We start from the raw sequence: 19,417 nt of genomic DNA, 5'->3' as shown, positions 1-19,417 counted from the left end.
ATCGATAAATATTATCTTAAATCAATCCACAACCCAGTGTATACGTATCTCAGTATTGATCACAACTCAAACTATATATATTTTGGAATCAACCTCAACCCTGTATAGCTAACTCCAACATTCACATATAGAGTGTCTATGGTTGTTCCGAAATATATATAGATGTGTCGACATGATAGGTCGAAACATTGTATACGTGTCTATGGTATCTCAAGATTACATAATAAACAATACAAGTTGATTAAGTTATGGTTGGAATAGATTTGTTACCAATTTTCACGTAGCTAAAATGAGAAAAATTATCCAATCTTGTTTTACCCATAACTTCTTCATTTTAAATCCGTTTTGAGTGAATCAAATTGCTATGGTTTCATATTGAACTCTATTTTATGAATCTAAACAGAAAAGTATAGGTTTATAGTCGGAGAAATAAGTTACAAGTCGTTTTTGTAAAGGTAGTCATTTCAGTCGAAAGAACGACGTCTAGATGACCATTTTAGAAAACATACTTCCACTTTGAGTTTAACCATAATTTTTGGATATAGTTTCATGTTCATAATAAAAATCATTTTTTCAGAATAACAACTTTTAAATCAAAGTTTATCATAGTTTTTAATTAACTAACCCAAAACAGCCCGCGGTGTTACTACGACGGCGTAAATCCGGTTTTACGGTGTTTTTCGTGTTTTCAGGTTTTAAATCATTAAGTTAGCATATCATATAGATATATAACATGTGTTTAGTTGATTTTAAAAGTCAAGTTAGAAGGATTAACTTTTGTTTGCGAACAAGTTTAGAATTAACTAAACTATGTTCTAGTGATTACAAGTTTAAACCTTCGAATAAGATAGCTTTATATGTATGAATCGAATGATGTTATGAACATCATTACTACCTTAAGTTCCTTGGATAAACCTACTGGAAAAGAGAAAAATGGATCTAGCTTCAACGGATCCTTGGATGGCTCGAAGTTCTTGAAGCAGAATCATGACACGAAAACAAGTTCAAGTAAGATCATCACTTGAAATAAGATTGTTATAGTTATAGAAATTGAACCAAAGTTTGAATATGATTATTACCTTGTATTAGAATGATAACCTACTATAAGAAACAAAGATTTCTTGAGGTTGGATGATCACCTTACAAGATTGGAAGTGAGCTAGCAAACTTGAAAGTATTCTTGATTTTATGAAACTAGAACTTTTGGAATTTATGAAGAACACTTAGAACTTGAAGATAGAACTTGAGAGAGATCAATTAGATGAAGAAAATTGAAGAATTAAAGTGTTTGTAGGTGTTTTTGGTCGTTGGTGTATGGATTAGATATAAAGGATATGTAATTTTGTTTTCATGTAAATAAGTCATGAATGATTACTCATATTTTTGTAATTTTATGAGATATTTCATGCTAGTTGCCAAATGATGGTTCCCACATGTGTTAGGTGACTCACATGGGCTGCTAAGAGCTGATCATTGGAGTGTATATACCAATAGTACATACATCTAAAAGCTGTGTATTGTACGAGTACGAATACGGGTGCATACGAGTAGAATTGTTGATGAAACTGAACGAGGATGTAATTGTAAGCATTTTTGTTAAGTAGAAGTATTTTGATAAGTGTCTTGAAGTCTTTCAAAAGTGTATGAATACATATTAAAACACTACATGTATATACATTTTAACTGAGTCGTTAAGTCATCGTTAGTCGTTACATGTAAATGTTGTTTTGAAACCTTTAGGTTAACGATCTTGTTAAATGTTGTTAACCCAATGTTTATAATATCAAAAGAGATTTTAAATTATTATATTATCATGATATTATGATGTACAAATATCTCTTAATATGATATATATACATTAAATGTCGTTACAACGATAATCGTTACATATATGTCTCGTTTCAAAATCATTAAGTTAGTAGTCTTGTTTTTACATATGTAGTTCATTGTTAATATACTTAATGATATGTTTACTTATCATAATATCATGTTAACTATATATATAACCATATATATGTCATCATATAGTTTTTACAAGTTTTAACGTTCGTGAATCACCGGTCAACTTGGGTAGTCAATTGTCTATATGAAACCTATTTCAATTAATCAAGTCTTAACAAGTTTGATTGCTTAATATGTTGGAAACATTTAATCATGTAAATATCAATCTCAATTAATATATATAAACATGGAAAAGTTCGGGTCACTACAGTACCTACCCGTTAAATAAATTTCGTCCCGAAATTTTAAGCTGTTGAAGGTGTTGACGAATCTTCTGGAAAGAGATGCGGGTATTTCTTCTTCATCTGATCTTCATGCTCCCAGGTGAACTCGGGTCCTCTACGAGCATTCCATCGAACCTTAACAATTGGTATCTTGTTTTGCTTAAGTCTTTTAACCTCACGATCCATTATTTCGACGGGTTCTTCGATGAATTGAAGTTTTTCGTTGATTTGGATTTCATCTAACGGAATAGTGAGATCTTCTTTAGCAAAACATTTCTTCAAATTCGAGACGTGGAAAGTGTTATGTACAGCCGCGAGTTGTTGAGGTAACTCAAGTCGGTAAGCTACTGGTCCGACGCGATCAATAATCTTGAATGGTCCAATATACCTTGGATTTAATTTCCATCGTTTACCAAATCGAACAACGCCTTTCCAAGGTGCAACTTTAAGCATGACCATCTCTCCAATTTCAAATTCTATATCTTTTCTTTTAATGTCAGCGTAGCTCTTTTGTCGACTTTGGGCAGTTTTCAACCGTTGTTGAATTTGGATGATCTTCTCGGTAGTTTCTTGTATAATCTCCGGACCCGTAATCTGTCTATCCCCCACTTCACTCCAACAAATCGGAGACCTGCACTTTCTACCATAAAGTGCTTCAAACGGCGCCATCTCAATGCTTGAATGGTAGCTGTTGTTGTAGGAAAATTCTGCTAACGGTAGATGTCGATCCCAACTGTTTCCGAAATCAATAACACATGCTCGTAGCATGTCTTCAAGCGTTTGTATCGTACTTTCACTCTGCCCATCGGTTTGTGGATGATAGGCAGTACTCATGTCTAGACGAGTTCCTAATGCTTGCTGTAATGTCTGCCAGAATCTTGAAATAAATCTGCCATCCCTATCAGAGATAATAGAGATTGGTATTCCATGTCTGGAGACGACTTCCTTCAAATACAGTCGTGCTAACTTCTCCATCTTGTCATCTTCTCTTATTGGCAGGAAGTGTGCTGATTTGGTGAGACGATCAACTATTACCCAAATAGTATCAAAACCACTTGCAGTCCTTGGCAATTTAGTGATGAAATCCATGGTAATGTTTTCCCATTTCCATTCCGGGATTTCGGGTTGTTGAAGTAGACCTGATGGTTTCTGATGCTCAGCTTTGACCTTAGAACACGTCAAACATTCTTCTACATATTTAGCAACATCGGCTTTCATACCCGTCCAACAAAAATGTTTCTTGAGATCCTTGTACATCTTCCCCGTTCCAGGATGTATTGAGTATCTGGTTTTATGAGCTTCTCTAAGTACCATTTCTCTCATATCTCCAAATTTTGGTACCCAAATCCTTTCAGCCCTATACCGGGTTCCGTCTTCCCGAATATTAAGATGCTTCTCCGATCCTTTGGGTATTTCATCCTTTAAATTTCCCTCTTTTAAAACTCCTTGTTGCGCCTCCTTTATTTGAGTAGTAAGGTTATTATGAATCATTATATTCATAGATTTTACTCGAATGGGTTCTCTGTCCTTCCTGCTCAAGGCATCGGCTACCACATTTGCCTTCCCCGGGTGGTAACGAATCTCAAAGTCATAATCATTCAATAATTCAATCCACCTACGCTGCCTCATATTCAGTTGTTTCTGATTAAATATGTGTTGAAGACTTTTGTGGTCGGTATATATAATACTTTTGACCCCATATAAGTAGTGCCTCCAAGTCTTTAATGCAAAAACAACCGCGCCTAATTCCAAATCATGCGTCGTATAATTTTGTTCGTGAATCTTCAATTGTCTAGACGCATAAGCAATCACCTTCGTTCGTTGCATTAATACACAACCGAGACCTTGCTTTAATGCGTCACAATAAATCACAAAATCATCATTCCCTTCAGGCAATGACAATATAGGTGCCGTAGTTAGCTTTTTCTTCAATAACTGAAACGCTTTCTCTTGTTCATCATTCCATTCAAATTTCTTCCCTTTATGCGTTAATGAAGTCAAGGGTTTTGCTATTCTGGAAAAGTCTTGGATGAACCTTCTGTAGTAACCAGCTAGTCCTAAAAACTGGCGTACGTGTTTCGGAGTTTTCGGGGTTTCCCACTTTTCAACAGTTTCTATCTTTGCTGGATCCACCTTAATACCTTCTTTGTTCACTATGTGACCGAGGAATTGAACTTCTTCCAACCAAAATGCACACTTTGAAAACTTAGCGTACAATTCTTCCTTCCTCAATACTTCTAACACCTTTCTCAAATGTTCACCGTGTTCTTGGTCATTCTTTGAGTAAATAAGTATGTCATCAATGAAAACAATGACAAACTTGTCAAGGTATGGTCCACACACTCGGTTCATAAGGTCCATGAACACAGCTGGTGCATTAGTTAAACCAAACGGCATGACCATAAACTCGTAATGACCGTAACGTGTTCTGAAAGCAGTCTTTGGAATATCATCTTCTTTCACCCGCATTTGATGATACCCGGAACGTAAGTCAATCTTTGAATAAACAGACGAGCCTTGTAGTTGATCAAATAAGTCGTCGATTCTCGGTAGTGGGTAGCGGTTCTTGATGGTAAGTTTGTTCAACTCTCGGTAGTCGATACACAACCTGAATGTACCATCTTTCTTCTTGACAAACAAAACAGGAGCTCCCCACGGTGATGTGCTTGGTCGAATGAAACCACGCTCTAAAAGTTCTTGTAATTGGCTTTGCAGTTCTTTCATCTCGCTGGGTGCAAGTCTGTAAGGAGCACGAGCTATTGGTGCAGCTTCTGGTACAAGATCTATTTGAAATTCAACGGATCGATGTGGGGGTAATCCCGGTAATTCTTTCGGAAATACATCGGGAAATTCTTTTGCAATGGGAACATCATTGATGCTCTTTTCTTCAGTTTGTACTTTCTCGACGTGTGCTAGAACAGCATAGCAACCTTTTCTTATTAGTTTTTGTGCCTTCAAATTACTAATAAGATGTAGCTTCGTGTTGCCCTTTTCTCCGTACACCATTAAGGGTTTTCCTTTTTCTCGTATAATGCGAATTGCATTTTTGTAACAGACGATCTCTGCTTTCACTTCTTTCAACCAGTCCATACCGATTATCACATCAAAACTCCCTAACTCTACTGGTATCAAATCAATCTTAAATATTTCGCTAACCAGTTTAATTTCTCGATTCCGACATATATTATCTGCTGAAATTAATTTACCATTTGCTAATTCGAGTAAAAATTTACTATCCAAAGGCGTCAATGGACAACTTAATTTAGCACAAAAATCTCTACTCATATAGCTTCTATCCGCACCCGAATCAAATAAAACGTAAGCAGATTTATTGTCAATAAGAAACGTACCCGTAACAAGCTCTGGGTCTTCCTGTGCCTCTGCCGCATTAATATTGAAAACTCTTCCGCGGTCTTGCCCATTCGTGTTCTCCTGGTTCGGGCAATTTCTAATAATGTGGCCCGGTTTTCCACATTTATAACAAACTACATTGGCATAACTTGCTCTGACACTACTTGCTCCGCCATTACTCGTTCCGACACCATTTGTTCCTTTCGTTCTATTAACCCCTGGTCCGTAAACCTCACACTTCGCCGCGCTATGACCATTTCTTTTACACTTGTTGCAAAATTTGGTGCAGAACCCCGAGTGATACTTTTCACACCTTTGGCATAGCTGCTTCTGATTGTTGTTGTTGTTGCGGTTATTATTGTTGTTGGGATGATTGTTGTAGTTGCTGTTGCTGTTGTTGTTGTTGTTGGGCCGTTTGTTGTAGTTGCGATTGATGTTGCGATTGTTGGGATAATTGTTGCGATTATTGTTGTAATTGCTGTTGTTGTTGTATTGGTGATTCTTATCACCGTTATCCTCCCACTTTCTTTTGACTTGCTTCACATTGGCCTCCTCGGCAGTCTATTCTTTAATTCTTTCTTCAATCTGGTTCACTAGTTTGTGAGCCATTCTACATGGCTGTTGTATAGAGGCGGGCTCGTGTGAACTTATATCTTCTTGAATTCTTTCCGGTAATCCTTTCACAAATGCGTCGATCTTCTCTTCCTCATCTTCGAATGCTCCCGGACACAATAGGCACAATTCTGTGAATCGTCTTTCGTACGTGGTAATATCAAATCCTTGGGTTCGTAACCCTCTAAGTTCTGTCTTGAGCTTATTGACCTCGGTTCTGGGACGGTACTTCTCGTTCATCAAGTGCTTGAATGCTGACCACGTTAGTGCGTACGCATCATCTTGTCCCACTTGCTCTAGATAGGTATTCCACCATGTTAACGTAGAACCTGTGAAGGTATGCGTAGCGTACTTCACTTTGTCCTCTTCAGTACACTTACTTATGGCAAACACCGATTCGACCTTCTCGGTCCACCGTTTCAATCCGATCGGTCCTTCGGTTCCATCAAATTCCAAAGGTTTGCAGGCAGTGAATTCTTTGTAGGTGCATCCTACACGATTTCCTGTACTGCTAGATCCAAGGTTATTGTTGGTATGTAGCGCAGCCTGTACTGCGGCTATGTTTGAAGCTAGAAAAGTACGGAATTCCTCTTCATTCATATTCACGGTGTGTCGAGTAGTCGGTGCCATTTCCTTCAAAATAGTCAAATGGAACAAGTTAATCATACAGAATATTAAGAGTAGTTAATAGTATTTCGTAGCATAATATGAACTCATTTATAAAAGCTTTTTCTTCATATTAGCGTTTTATAAGTTTAAATTCGGGTAGTACCTACCCGTTAAGTTCATACTTAGTAGCTAATATACAATTCAACTACTACAATTCTATATGAAAAACTGATTATAATAATATTTCGCGTTCAAACTTTTATACAATATTTTACAAACTTACAATACCGCTTATTTTACATAAAACATGAAATATAGCACACAATAACTTTGATACAAGATAGTTGTGAAGATAATTCTAGCTAGTACACAAGTCGTTCAGCAAAGACAATAAAGACACGTAATTCATACGTCCAGAAACAAGTCATGCATTCTGGTTTTACTAGGATTACTTCCCATCCTTGGTCTTGTGGAACATAACCGTTATGGCCGTTGATAAGACAGCGTGTTGTAACATCGTCAAAAGGATGAGGGTTACGTAATGTCCAACAGTCCCGTAACAATCTAAAAACCTCATTTCTTACCCCAATTACCGACTCCGTTACTTGTGGAAACGTTTTGTTTAATAGTTGTAGCCCGATGTTCTTGTTCTAACTTTGGTGAGAAGCGAACATTACTAATCCGTAAGCATAACATGCTTCTTTATGTTGCATGTTAGCCACTTTTTCTAAATCACGAAGTCCAATATTCGGATATATTGAGTCAAAATAATTTCTTAACCCGTTGCATAAAATAGCATTTGGGTTCCCCGCAATATATGCGTCAAAGTAAACACATCGTAACTTATGGGTTTCCCAATGTGCTATCCCCCATCTTTCAAATGAAAGTCTCTTATAAACCAAGACATTCTTGGAACGTTCTTCGAATGTCTTACAAACTGATCTCGCCTTAAATAGTTGTGCCGAGGAATTCTGGCCGACTCTAGACAAGATTTCATCAATCATGTCTCCGGGTAGGTCTCTTAAAATATTGGGTTGTCTATCCATTTTGTGTTTTTAAACTGTAAAATAGACAATAGTTAGATTCATAAAAAAATACTTATTAATACAAGCAATTTTTACATATATCATAAAGCATAAGAACACTATATTACATATATTACACCACACGAATACAACTATCTTATTCCGACTCGCTCGTTTCTTCTTCTTCGGTTTTGGTTCGTTTTGCCAAGTTTCTAGGGATATATGATGTTCCCCTAATACGAGCCGTCGTTGTCCACATTGGTTTAGAAAAACCTGGTGGTTTAGAGGTTCCCGGATCATTGTTACAACTTAAGGACTTCGGGGGTTGACGATACATATAAAGTTCATCGGGGTTGGAATTAGATTTCTCTATTTTTATGCCCTTTCCCTTATTATTTTCTTTTGCCTTTTTAAATTCAGTTGGGGTAATTTCTATAACATCATTGGAATTCTCGTCGGAATCCGATTCATCGGAGAATTGGTAATCCTCCCAATATTTTGCTTCCTTGGCGGAAACACCATTGACCATAATTAACATTAGTCGGTTGGTTGAGGATTCTCTTTTACTTAACCGTTTTATTATTTCCCCCACCGGTTCCGATTCTTCTTCCGGTTCCGATTCTTCTTCCGGTTCCGATTCTTCTTCCGGTTCCGACTCTTCTTCCGGTTCCTCTTCGGGAACTTGTGAATCAGTCCACGAATCATTCCAATTTACATTTGACTCTTCATTATTATTAGGTGAGTCAATGTGACTTGTTCTAGAGGTAGACATCTATCACATAATATCAAACACGTTAAGAGATTAATATATCACATAATATTCATATGTTAAAAATATATAGTTTCCAACAAAAATGTTAAGCAATCATTTTTAAAGAAAACACTGTCGAAGTCCAGAATCACTAATGCATCCTAACAAACTCGATAAGACAAACTAATGCAAATTTTCTGGTTCTCTAAGACCAACGCTCGGATACCAACTGAAATGTCCCGTTCTTATTTATTAAAAACGTTCCATATTAATTGATTTTGTTGCGAGGTTTTGACCTCTATATGAGACGTTTTTCAAAGACTGCATTCATTTTAAAACAAACCATAACCTTTATTTCATCAATAAAGGTTTAAAAAGCTTTACGTAGATTATCAAATAATGATAATCTAAAATATCCTGTTTACACACGACCATTACATAATGGTTTACAATACAAATATGTTACAACAAAATAAGTTTCTTGAATGCAGTTTTTACACAATATCATACAAGCATGGACTCCAAATCTCGTCCTTATTTAAGTATGCGACAGCGGAAGCTCTTAATAATCACCTGAGAATAAACATGCTTAAAACGTCAACAAAAATGTTGGTGAGTTATAGGTTTAACCTATATATATCAAATCATAATAATAGACCACAAGATTTCATATTTCAATACACATCCCATACATAGAGATAAAAATCATTCATACGGTGAACACCTGGTAACCGACATTAACAAGATGCATATATAAGAATATCCCCATCTTTCCGGGACACCCTTCGGATATGATATAAATTTCGAAGTACTAAAGCATCCGGTTCTTTGGATGGGGTTTGTTAGGCCCAATAGATCTATCTTTAGGATTCGCGTCAATTAGGGTGTCTGTTCCCTAATTCTTAGATTACCAGACTTAATAAAAAGGGGCATATTCGATTTCGATAATTCAACCATAGAATGTAGTTTCACGTACTTGTGTCTACTTTGTAAATCATTTATAAAACCTGCATGTATTCTCATCCCAAAAATATTAGATTTTAAAAGTGGGACTATAACTCACTTTCACAGATTTTTACTTCGTCGGGAAGTAAGACTTGACCACCGGTTGATTCACGAACCTATAACAATATATACATATATATCAAAGTATGTTTAAAATATATTTACAACACTTTTAATATATTTTGATGTTTTAAGTTTATTAAGTCAGCTGTCCTCGTTAGTAACCTACAACTAGTTGTCCACAGTTAGATGTACAGAAATAAATCGATAAATATTATCTTGAATCAATCCACGACCCAGTGTATACGTATCTCAGTATTGATCACAACTCAAACTATATATATTTTGGAATCAACCTCAACCCTATATAGCTAACTCCAACATTCACATATAGAGTGTCTATGGTTGTTTCCGAAATATATATAGATGTGTCGACATGATAGGTCGAACCATTGTATACGTGTCTATGGTATCTCAAGATTACATAATATACAATACAAGTTGATTAAGTTATGGTTGGAATAGATTTGTTACCAATTTTCACGTAGCTAAAATGAGAAAAATTATCCAATCTTGTTTTACCCATAACTTCTTCATTTTAAATCCGTTTTGAGTGAATCAAATTGCTATGGTTTCATATTGAACTCTATTTTATGAATCTAAACAGAAAATTATAGGTTTATAGTCGGAGAAATAAGTTACAAGTCATTTTTGTAAAGGTAGTCATTTCAGTCGAAAGAACGACGTCTAGATGACCATTTTAGAAAACATACTTCCACTTTGAGTTTAACCATAATTTTTGGATATAGTTTCATGTTCATAATAAAAATCATTTTCTCAGAATAACAACTTTTAAATCAAAGGTTATCATAGTTTTTAATTAACTAACCCAAAACAGCCCGCGATGTTACTACGACGGCGTAAATCCGGTTTTACGGTGTTTTTCGTGTTTTCAGGTTTTAAATCATTAAGTTAGCATATCATATAGATATAGAACATGTGTTTAGTTGATTTTAAAAGTCAAGTTAGAAGGATTAACTTTTGTTTGCGAACAAGTTTAGAATTAACTAAACTATGTTCTAGTAATTACAAGTTTAAACCTTCGAATAAGATAGCTTTATATGTATGAATCGAATGATGTTATGAACATCATTACTACCTTAAGTTCCTTGGATAAACCTACTGGAAAAGAGAAAAATGGATCTAGCTTCAACGGATCCTTGGATGGCTCGAAGTTCTTGAAGCAGAATCATGACACGAAAACAAGTTCAAGTAAGATCATCACTTGAAATAAGATTGTTATAGTTATAGAAATTGAACCAAAGTTTGAATATGATTATTACCTTGTATTAGAATGATAACCTACTATAAGAAACAAAGATTTCTTGAGGTTGGATGATCACCTTACAAGATTGGAAGTGAGCTAGCAAACTTGAAAGTATTCTTGATTTTATGAAACTAGAACTTTTGGAATTTATGAAGAACACTTAGAACTTGAAGATAGAACTTGAGAGAGATCAATTAGATGAAGAAAATTGAAGAATGAAAGTGTTTGTAGGTGTTTTTGGTCGTTGGTGTATGGATTAGATATAAAGGATATGTAATTTTGTTTTCATGTAAATAAGTCATGAATGATTACTCATATTTTTGTAATTTTATGAGATATTTCATGCTAGTTGCCAAATGATGGTTCCCACATGTGTTAGGTGACTCACATGGGCTGCTAAGAGCTGATCATTGGAGTGTATATACCAATAGTACATACATCTAAAAGCTGTGTATTGTACGAGTACGAATACGGGTGCATACGAGTAGAATTGTTGATGAAACTGAACGAGGATGTAATTGTAAGCATTTTTGTTAAGTAGAAGTATTTTGATAAGTGTCTTGAAGTCTTTCAAAAGTGTATGAATACATATTAAAACACTACATGTATATACATTTTAACTGAGTCGTTAAGTCATCGTTAGTCGTTACATGTAAATGTTGTTTTGAAACCTTTAGGTTAACGATCTTGTTAAATGTTGTTAACCCAATGTTTATAATATCAAAAGAGATTTTAAATTATTATAATATCATGATATTATGATGTACAAATATCTCTTAATATGATATATATACATTAAATGTCGTTACAACGATAATCGTTACATATATGTCTCGTTTCAAAATCATTAAGTTAGTAGTCTTGTTTTTACATATGTAGTTCATTGTTAATATACTTAATGATATGTTTACTTATCATAATATCATGTTAACTATATATATAACCATATATATGTCATCATATAGTTTTTACAAGTTTTAACGTTCGTGAATCACCGGTCAACTTGGGTAGTCAATTGTCTATATGAAACCTATTTCAATTAATCAAGTCTTAACAAGTTTGATTGCTTAATATGTTGGAAACATTTAATCATGTAAATATCAATCTCAATTAATATATATAAACATGGAAAAGTTCGGGTCACTACAGTACTTCACTTTTCATATAGATTATGCATGCTAATTGTTCCGAGATGTCCGCATAATCGCGTCAAAAAATGACTACCTGATTAGAGTTAATTCTGTCTCGTATGCACAAAGTTTGGTCTAACGTGAACTAGAAATTTATTGAGGACTTGTCCTTCTGATATATATTTGTATTTGTATGTTAATAAACACATCTCATTTGAATGTCAACATCTGAAAATATCATATGTTATGTGTTACATGTGATCTAAAATGGTATGTCTGGATTTTGTCCAAATTAGAAAGTCAGACTTAGATTTCAAAAATGTAAAAATTGGCTACCTGAATTGCTTAGATATTTTTAGCACTTAAGCTTTGGGATATTAGTGATCATATCCCACTGTCCCTATGTCAATTTCATTTTTCAAGAATAAATGATAAATAAAATAAAACTGTTGCGCATGCAGAAACGGAATTGGTGAAAATCGTATGAAACTTGAGTTATAAAAATCATATGAATGCATGACTAAACTTTTCAAATATCTTATTATATGTTCTTTTGATATGGAGTTTATCGTATTGCCATGATTTATGAGTTGTGATTTATGCGTGTTGTTTACATGACTTACATGAAACCGAAATAATACGATAACTAGAAAATGTGTGCATGAAAACTCTGATCTAATATTTGTTAGTTGACCTAAGATTGACTTATTGACCAAGATTACATAAGTTACTGAGATGTTTGACTTTGGTTGACTACTTTGATCAATTTTGACTTTTGTTGACTTGCATGAACTGTGTTGACTTTTGTTGACTTTTTTTTTTACAACTTTAACCAGACTGACCGAGATATATAACTACATGTACACTGTGAGATGACACAGTGTGATATATTAAACTTACTTGAATATTCTAATTGATTAGGTTGTGTTATACGATTGTAATCGTCCAGTTTACTCTATATATTTGACTATCATTTACCGTGCATGCAAGGTGAGTCTATAGTCCCATTTATACTTACTTATTTGGGATGAGAATACACACTGTTTACAAATGCTTTTATTTTTGACGAGTACTTGTATACTGATAATTTTTGTCAAAAATCCCTTAGCTTGAATACTTTAGTTACCTCTTGTGGTGAACGCGAATTAGATGGGCGGATCAGTTAGGTTAGACAAGCCTCACCTGCATACTATGGTGCATGTTCTTCGTTTTAGAAGCGCTATGACAAAGTGTACTGAAATAGGGTAAAGGAAAGGTGTTAAGTTACTATTCAAGTGCATATTGTAAAGTATCTACGTTGGCAAATCTCGTTGTTCAAAACAAACAATATTATTTTTCAGATACTGTTTATGATTATTTAATCCCGTAGATTCACTAACGTTATTGTTGACCTGTTTTTGCGTGTTTATTCTCAAGTTTTTAGAGGTATGCTTCTGCTGTTTGCTACATGGTGCATGGTCTTGCTATGGCATCATGTTTTTGTTTAATAAGATATATGTCACATATACAATTTGCATTTATACTTTTTAAATACTGTTGGCTTGTGGTTACGATCACAATAGTATTTATTTAAATTTGTTGACTAATGTTTTATGGTCAATTATTTTTAATAAAACTAAATGCGAATGCTTTTGAAACTACTCATATAGAGGGTTTACTCTATTATCATGCTTTAGTTCGATATTATTGCCATGTTTAGTTAATGGTTTCTACGTTAGTTAGATAATGCATGCTTGTTGTTGATGTATAATTTTATGTGCGCACTGTGTTTGACACCAATCGGACCAGAGGAGGCTTGGGACCCTCAGCCAGGCCTCTGGAGGTTGAAGTCCATATGAGGTCAACCGAGCCCAATGAGGTTGGTCCAAGTCCTACAGTATTACAGTATAGCATAGAAGAACACACGGGTTGCATCGGTACGGTAAAGGGCAAATGGCCCGAAAAGGTAACATAAGTTACCAAATTTGACAATCAAGGTAACCCCCAATTTGGCTAAGCCCGAAAAGGATTTCAATTTAATTTTTGCTCACAAAAAGGATTGCGTGTTCAAATTGGACGATTGCAGGATGTTTTAGCTTGTTTTGATGGATGTCGAGTATTCTAATAATGATTCTAAGCACTTTTTATGAAGGAAGCAACATTCGAAACAACTTAGATCTCAATTTACAAGTTTGAAGCTCATATGAAGGTTCGATGATTGTTCATCTCGATTCATTGTTTTTCATGATGTTTTGGATCTAGTTGCTTCACAAAAATTGATATCGAAGCTCTAGGAATCTATTTCAAGTCTCAATTTAAAGTAATTCGTGATTTTAGATTTTGCGTTCATTGGGTATTACCTCATTTTTAAAAAATTTGAACACGCAATCCTTTTTGTGATTAAAAATTAAATTGCAATCTTTTTTGAGCTTAGCCAAATTTGGGGTTACCTTAATTTTCAAATTGGGTAACTTTGATTACCTTTTCAGGCCATTTTCCCTACAATAAATAATGGTTAGCTACTATAAATAAATGTTAGTGCAAAAAAATAAAAGTTAAAAGAAATAATTATATAAGTTAATTTGTATTAGTAAGTGTTAGTAAATGTAAATAATAAAAACTAGGTTGTTAGTAGTGAAAGTTGTTTAAGTCCAATTTAATCACTAGATCAGGTGTTCAAGTTTAACATTATTAGTAGTCCAAGATGTTTAAGTCTCATATTATCATTAATCCAAGTCCAATATTATATATAATCCAAGTTATATATTATTAATAGTTCAAATCCACTATTGTTAATAGTTTAAAATAAAAGATCTTGGTTGTGTTTTATTTCTTTTAAGTGTGTATGGTAATAGTTCTTTATGTCGACTATGTTTATAATAACATTTACCTTCCTAATATACATTACAAGATATTAATTAACAATTTCTTACCTTGATTAGTGACTTGTGGTGGTTTGAGTTAACGTTGGTTATATGAAGCTCTCGTGATGATAGCATTTTATAAATTGTAGTTGTATTTAACAACTTTTAATGGCCTAAACTATGTAAGAAAGATTTCTTATATACTCAAATGTTTTGAGTTAGCTTCCGGCCTAAATTTGAACTTCCAAACAATTGTGTATATGGTGTTGGGCTTGTGTATATGGTGTTGGGCTTCTCAGGGTTGAGGTAGATTCGTTAATTAGCTCGAAGAATGCGCTGTCAAGATGGTATGTTACCATTCATATATCTTAGGTTGTTGATTGGTTCTACAATGAATAAATTGAATGTTTAGAACCCGGTTATGGATAAAATCAAGAGTAGTTTGTCGGATTGGAATATGAGGTTGATGTCTTTTGGTGGAAGATTAATTATCATCAATTTGGATCTTAACAGTCTCCCATTATATTATTTTTCATTCTTTCGTGCTCCGCCTAGCGTGCTCAAACTATTAGAGAGTGTGAGACATTCTTTTGTTGGTTTCGATTAACAACATGAAGTGTTGTAGATGGGGTGAATATAATTCTTTTGCTAATTAACATAATTAAACAATCAAGTATACAACAAATTAAATTTAGCAAGAGTCCAAGTAACTTGCCAAATTATTCTTTTATTGATATAATCTAAAGAATCACTTTATCTTATAGCGAAAGAGATACCCGGTTAATTGCATATAATTACACCTTAATAGCTTAGAACACGCTAAAATAATTTACAAGTTTTACACACTCGGGATAATTTAAATCTTACAACACTAACTAAAGCATTTATGGAGTATGTCTATTTATAATGAATCTATAAACCGTGTAAAATCTCTATTGATCGATGGTTAAAACCATGCTTGTATTTTGATCGGTAGAGTTGATAAGAAGCATGATACTTCCTTTTTGTTATGAAGCTAATTCAGGAACACCTTAAAATGGGTGGACACACTATTTGAATAAACAAATAGAATATTATGTTCTCAAGGAGTTGACAAAGTATATACAAGAACTACGAGTGCGATACACCTCTGCATTCCATTGTTGTCATGTAAGGTTACTTGTTAACCGATGGCTCGTGTCTTTCTCTCTTCAACTTAGTCTTCAATGTCAGTTGAATGAGCACGCTTGATGTAGACAACTTAGAATACAAACTATGCCTTTGAATGATAGATATAATCTGTCTAAGTTTTTAGTGTTGGGATCTTTTACTGGTTCTTCTAATTGTCTACTGCTGGATCAGCAGTAATCTTCTGCTGGCTTCATGAAGAACTCAGCTTAGACTATCTTGTGCTAATAGTCTAGGCATCACTCTAAAAACACTAAGACTTCCATAGAATGCTGCTTTACACTTAGAACATTTTAATGAACCTATGCTGGACGAACATAACAAATTAGTGTTAATAACTATATTTTGTTATAATTAAATTCATAATTACATGGGTAACTCAACATCTTTTTTTAGGGGAGGGGATGTTTCGGGTATCAAAATGTCATGAGTCTAATGGGAAAATATCTTACTTTCTTATGGGTTGTGCTGGTTAAATATTGGGTCATTAAAAAGCAAGAACTTGACACTTTTGGGCAAATGGTGGTGGAGGTTTAATACCGAAACCAACACTTTGTGGGATAAAGTTATTCGTGGTATATATTGATATAATGGTGGCATATTATCGGACTATGGGTCCTCATGCACGCCGTCAATAGGTATTTGGTATAATATCATTCACGCATGTTTACAGATTAAAGACCTACGCATTGCTTTTAAAATTTTTCTTTTTCGAAGACTATTGGGGATGATGGTTCGACTTCTTTCTGAAATGATATTTGGATTGATAATAATTGTTTACGTTTGTCGTTCCCTCGTTTATTTAGACTAGAGACTTGTCCAGATGCTGCCATCAAAAGTCGAATTAACTGCACAGGAGCTGCTGATCGGTTTGCTTGGGAATGGTCGAGGATCCCTACCGTGCATACATTGGGTGAACTTGAAGGCATAACTAACTTGTCTCCTTGGTAACTCTGATTCATAACTCTCCTGATAAATGGAGTTGGAGTATGGCATCTGATGGCATTTTCACTGTTAAGAGGCTTGCTGCAATCATCGACGAACACATTCTTCCAGCTGCAGGTTCTCAGGGTCAAGAAACTTACTCAATAATCTTGTTTCGAAAAAAATCGAGATATTTGTTTGGCGAGCTACAAAGAAGAGGCTTAACGTAAAGTCGGAACTTGACAAGAGAAAGATTGTTTTTGATAGTATTAGGTACCCTTTATTTGATGATGACTTAAAATCAGTAGAACATTCACTTATTTTTTGCAAGCATTCGTTAGATGTGTGGTCTCGTGTTTACAATTGGTGGAACATGGGATGTTTCTCCAATTATAGCATAAACGAAATCTTTCGTGGTAATACTTAGCGGTCAACGTCGAGCATGGGATCAAAGATATGGCGTGCAGTAGTAGGTTAGTGCATATTTAGTTTGGGAGAATCGTATTAATATGGTTTTTCAAAGAAAATGTTGGATCCGCTTGCTCTTAACGAGATCTAAGTCAAGTCATTTGAGTGGATTTCGCGGAGAATGAAAGGAAATGAAAGAAAATTGATTGAAATACGTGGCTTATAAATTTGAATAAGTACCTCACTTAAGTCAGGTAGGATTGGTTGCTAGCTTCACATCCCTGCAAGCTATGCTATGTATGTTAATGGTGTGTGTATATAGCTCGTTTTGTTCTCCTGCGTATTTCTTTATAGCTCTCGGGTGTTTTTTCTCCTAGCTCGTGTAGTGTTTTTATATAATGGGCCTTGCTTTGGCCATGTAACTTTTCCTAATCTCAATATAAGCTTTACTTTTCAAAAAGATAAAATTACGCTCGTCCCTGAACTTGGTCCGAATTTCTTGCAGGACAGTAGTTGGGGTGGTTATTCAAGTACGAGAGATGAACACGTGTGTGGTTAAGTCCCTCTGGTAATCTCAAACTGATTAAAGGAAAGAAGATTACATTTCTATACTTGCTTTTAACCTACCTTTTTATGTTACATATTACAGTACATTTACTATTACGGCTGTATTTTTGAAGGTAATAAAGAATCTTCAATTGATTATCTTATCTTTTTATAAAAATCTATAATCAAATTAAAACATTTGAAATTGAAATAATTAACAATAAATTTAACAAGTTAGAATACATTTTTCTTTATTAATGCAGATATTGGAAAAGCCAAAAACAAAAATTATTGTTAAATTCATATGAAGAACCAAGAAAAAAACAAAATTGCTTTTTTTTTTAAACAAAAAAAAAAAAAAATCATTTTAAATTGGAAACCTCTGTTAGTAGCAAATATAGAGATGTACCATATTCATATGAAGTGGAAGAACCAAAAAGACATTATCTTGTTCAAGTGACATTAGCATTAGACTAATTAATTCAACCCTCCAACTTCGACACCAAACTATTTGATACTCCCGCATACATATAATAGCTAATAATAATCTAAACAAACGAGTTTCTGATTATCTAACCGATTCTTAATACTATTGTTCTAGCTAATTCCTATAAACTAAGCTAAAATACTACATCAAAATTTTTAAAAGAGGTTGATAGCTGTTATGATAATGATGATGATGATGACAAGGATGATGATGGTTTGATGGATGGTCATGGAAAGACAAATTATTCCAAGAAACCAGTTTTGGTCAAAATGGCATTTCTTAATTTGCTAAGGTCTCTTCCTTTGAGTGTTCTCCCAACACCTTCACACATGGATGAAGAAGTAATGTGAGTTGTTGCTAGCCTTCTAGCAAGGTATTCATGTGGTGGCACAATCTCATCATCATCATCATGAATATCATTGGCGTCATGATGATAATCATCATAAAAACCATCACTTGGAGCTTTGTTTCCATCCTTGTAAATCTTTGACCAGTCAGGGATACCCATTGGAGCTGAAGATTGTTGGTGCTGATGTGGCACTTTATTACCTTCACTACACCTTGGTATCATTCTTGTACCGTCACGGGATGTCCATGATGATGATGATGATGATGTGTTTTTCTTGGTTTTGTAGGATTTGTTGACTTTTGAGTTTGACTCTTCTGTTTCCTTGAGAACACCCCACACATCTTCTTCTTGAAGGTCTTGATCTTCCATCAAACTCTTCCCAGACCAATCTGCCATTGCTTCAATATTTAACAAAAAATAAACACACTTAGGTGGAATTAACACCAAACCCACATACTAATTAGTGTGTACATTTGGAAAAATGACCAAAGAAATGTGCTTTGTGTGTGTGCATATAGAAGAAAATAAGAACAAAAGCTAGAATATACCTTGCCTAGCCTCCAGTGTCTTTTTCAACAAACTCCAAAAGATGAAAATAATTATAAAAATTTCTCAAATGGTGAAAAGCACTTACATAACACTAGAAGCCAAAGCCACC

At 34.4% G+C, this 19,417-nt stretch overlaps 1 protein-coding gene across 1 annotated transcript; it reads right to left on the bottom strand.

Annotated features, from left to right (window-relative positions):
• Positions 1 to 18,651: 18,651 nt before the first annotated feature.
• LOC139854507 (protein S40-6-like) lies at positions 18,652 to 19,155 on the bottom strand. Its single transcript, XM_071843808.1, has one exon. The coding sequence runs from the start codon at positions 19,153 to 19,155 to the stop codon at positions 18,652 to 18,654; it is 504 nt and encodes a 167-aa protein (XP_071699909.1).
• Positions 19,156 to 19,417: the final 262 nt, after the last annotated feature.

The sequence above is a fragment of the Rutidosis leptorrhynchoides genome, chromosome 6, assembly GCF_046630445.1.
Source record: "Rutidosis leptorrhynchoides isolate AG116_Rl617_1_P2 chromosome 6, CSIRO_AGI_Rlap_v1, whole genome shotgun sequence".
Classification (NCBI taxonomy): Eukaryota; Viridiplantae; Streptophyta; class Magnoliopsida; order Asterales; family Asteraceae; genus Rutidosis; species Rutidosis leptorrhynchoides.
The sequence above is the reverse complement of the archived record's forward strand: the minus strand, read 5'-3'. Positions and strand labels throughout refer to the sequence as shown.